Raw genomic sequence first — 667 nt, forward strand, 5'->3', positions numbered from 1 at the left:
ACGTTGGGTGATGAGCTGTGAGGCATTGAACTTGGCCACCACACTCTTGAGCACTTCATTGGCAATGGACAGCAACACTCGCTCCTGGTAGTCTAGCCCTGGGTACATGCTGGGAAGCTCCTGGACACTGAGTCCAGACAGCACTCGCAGAGAGATGTTCACCATCTGCAGGTCTTTGGAGCCTGTAGGGGAGGAGATTTTCCTGGGTCTGGCCCGAATGTCCTAGATAATGGGGTACTAGAACCAGGAGATCCTAAAGTGAAGGCCCTCGGCCAGGATGGTGTCCTGCTGCAAGCACCAATCCGATTGAAGATGGCTCTGTGCCCGCCTTTTGTGGTGAACACGGATTCGTGGTCATCACAGACCACGGTGCCTGCCTATGCCCCGGGACCCGGTGGGCAGCCATCCCGATAAGTCCTTCACGTTCTGGGCCATGTCTGATCCTGAGGCGGCTGCACAGAGCCAGAGGTCAGGAGCAGGGTGTCGGCCCGCCCCTGCACCACTCCAGGTTAGGGATCGCACCTTTCACATGAGGGTTCGGCCAGTGGTGCTCGCGGGAGCTCTTTTAGAATATTTTAATCTATTATTTTCAGACACATGTATTATTTTATGTGATATTATTGTAATTAGGATCTTCAATCTTCCAGTAAATTTTTAGATGTCTTTC

General features: G+C 52.5%; 1 protein-coding gene across 1 annotated transcript in view; it reads right to left on the reverse strand.

The window, feature by feature from the left end:
* LOC103582616 (prohibitin-2-like) overlaps window positions 1–667 on the reverse strand; it is a gene marked incomplete at its 5' end in the record, with an annotated part of 13,680 nt that overhangs the window by 7,615 nt on the left and 5,398 nt on the right. Inside the window, one exon of the mRNA XM_008564164.1 lies at window positions 3–222. Coding sequence (XP_008562386.1) covers window positions 3–222 — 220 coding nt within the window. The remainder of the gene's footprint in view (window positions 1–2; window positions 223–667) is intronic.

Source organism: Galeopterus variegatus, unplaced genomic scaffold (assembly GCF_000696425.1).
Source record: "Galeopterus variegatus unplaced genomic scaffold, G_variegatus-3.0.2 Scaffold17012, whole genome shotgun sequence".
Classification (NCBI taxonomy): Eukaryota; Metazoa; Chordata; class Mammalia; order Dermoptera; family Cynocephalidae; genus Galeopterus; species Galeopterus variegatus.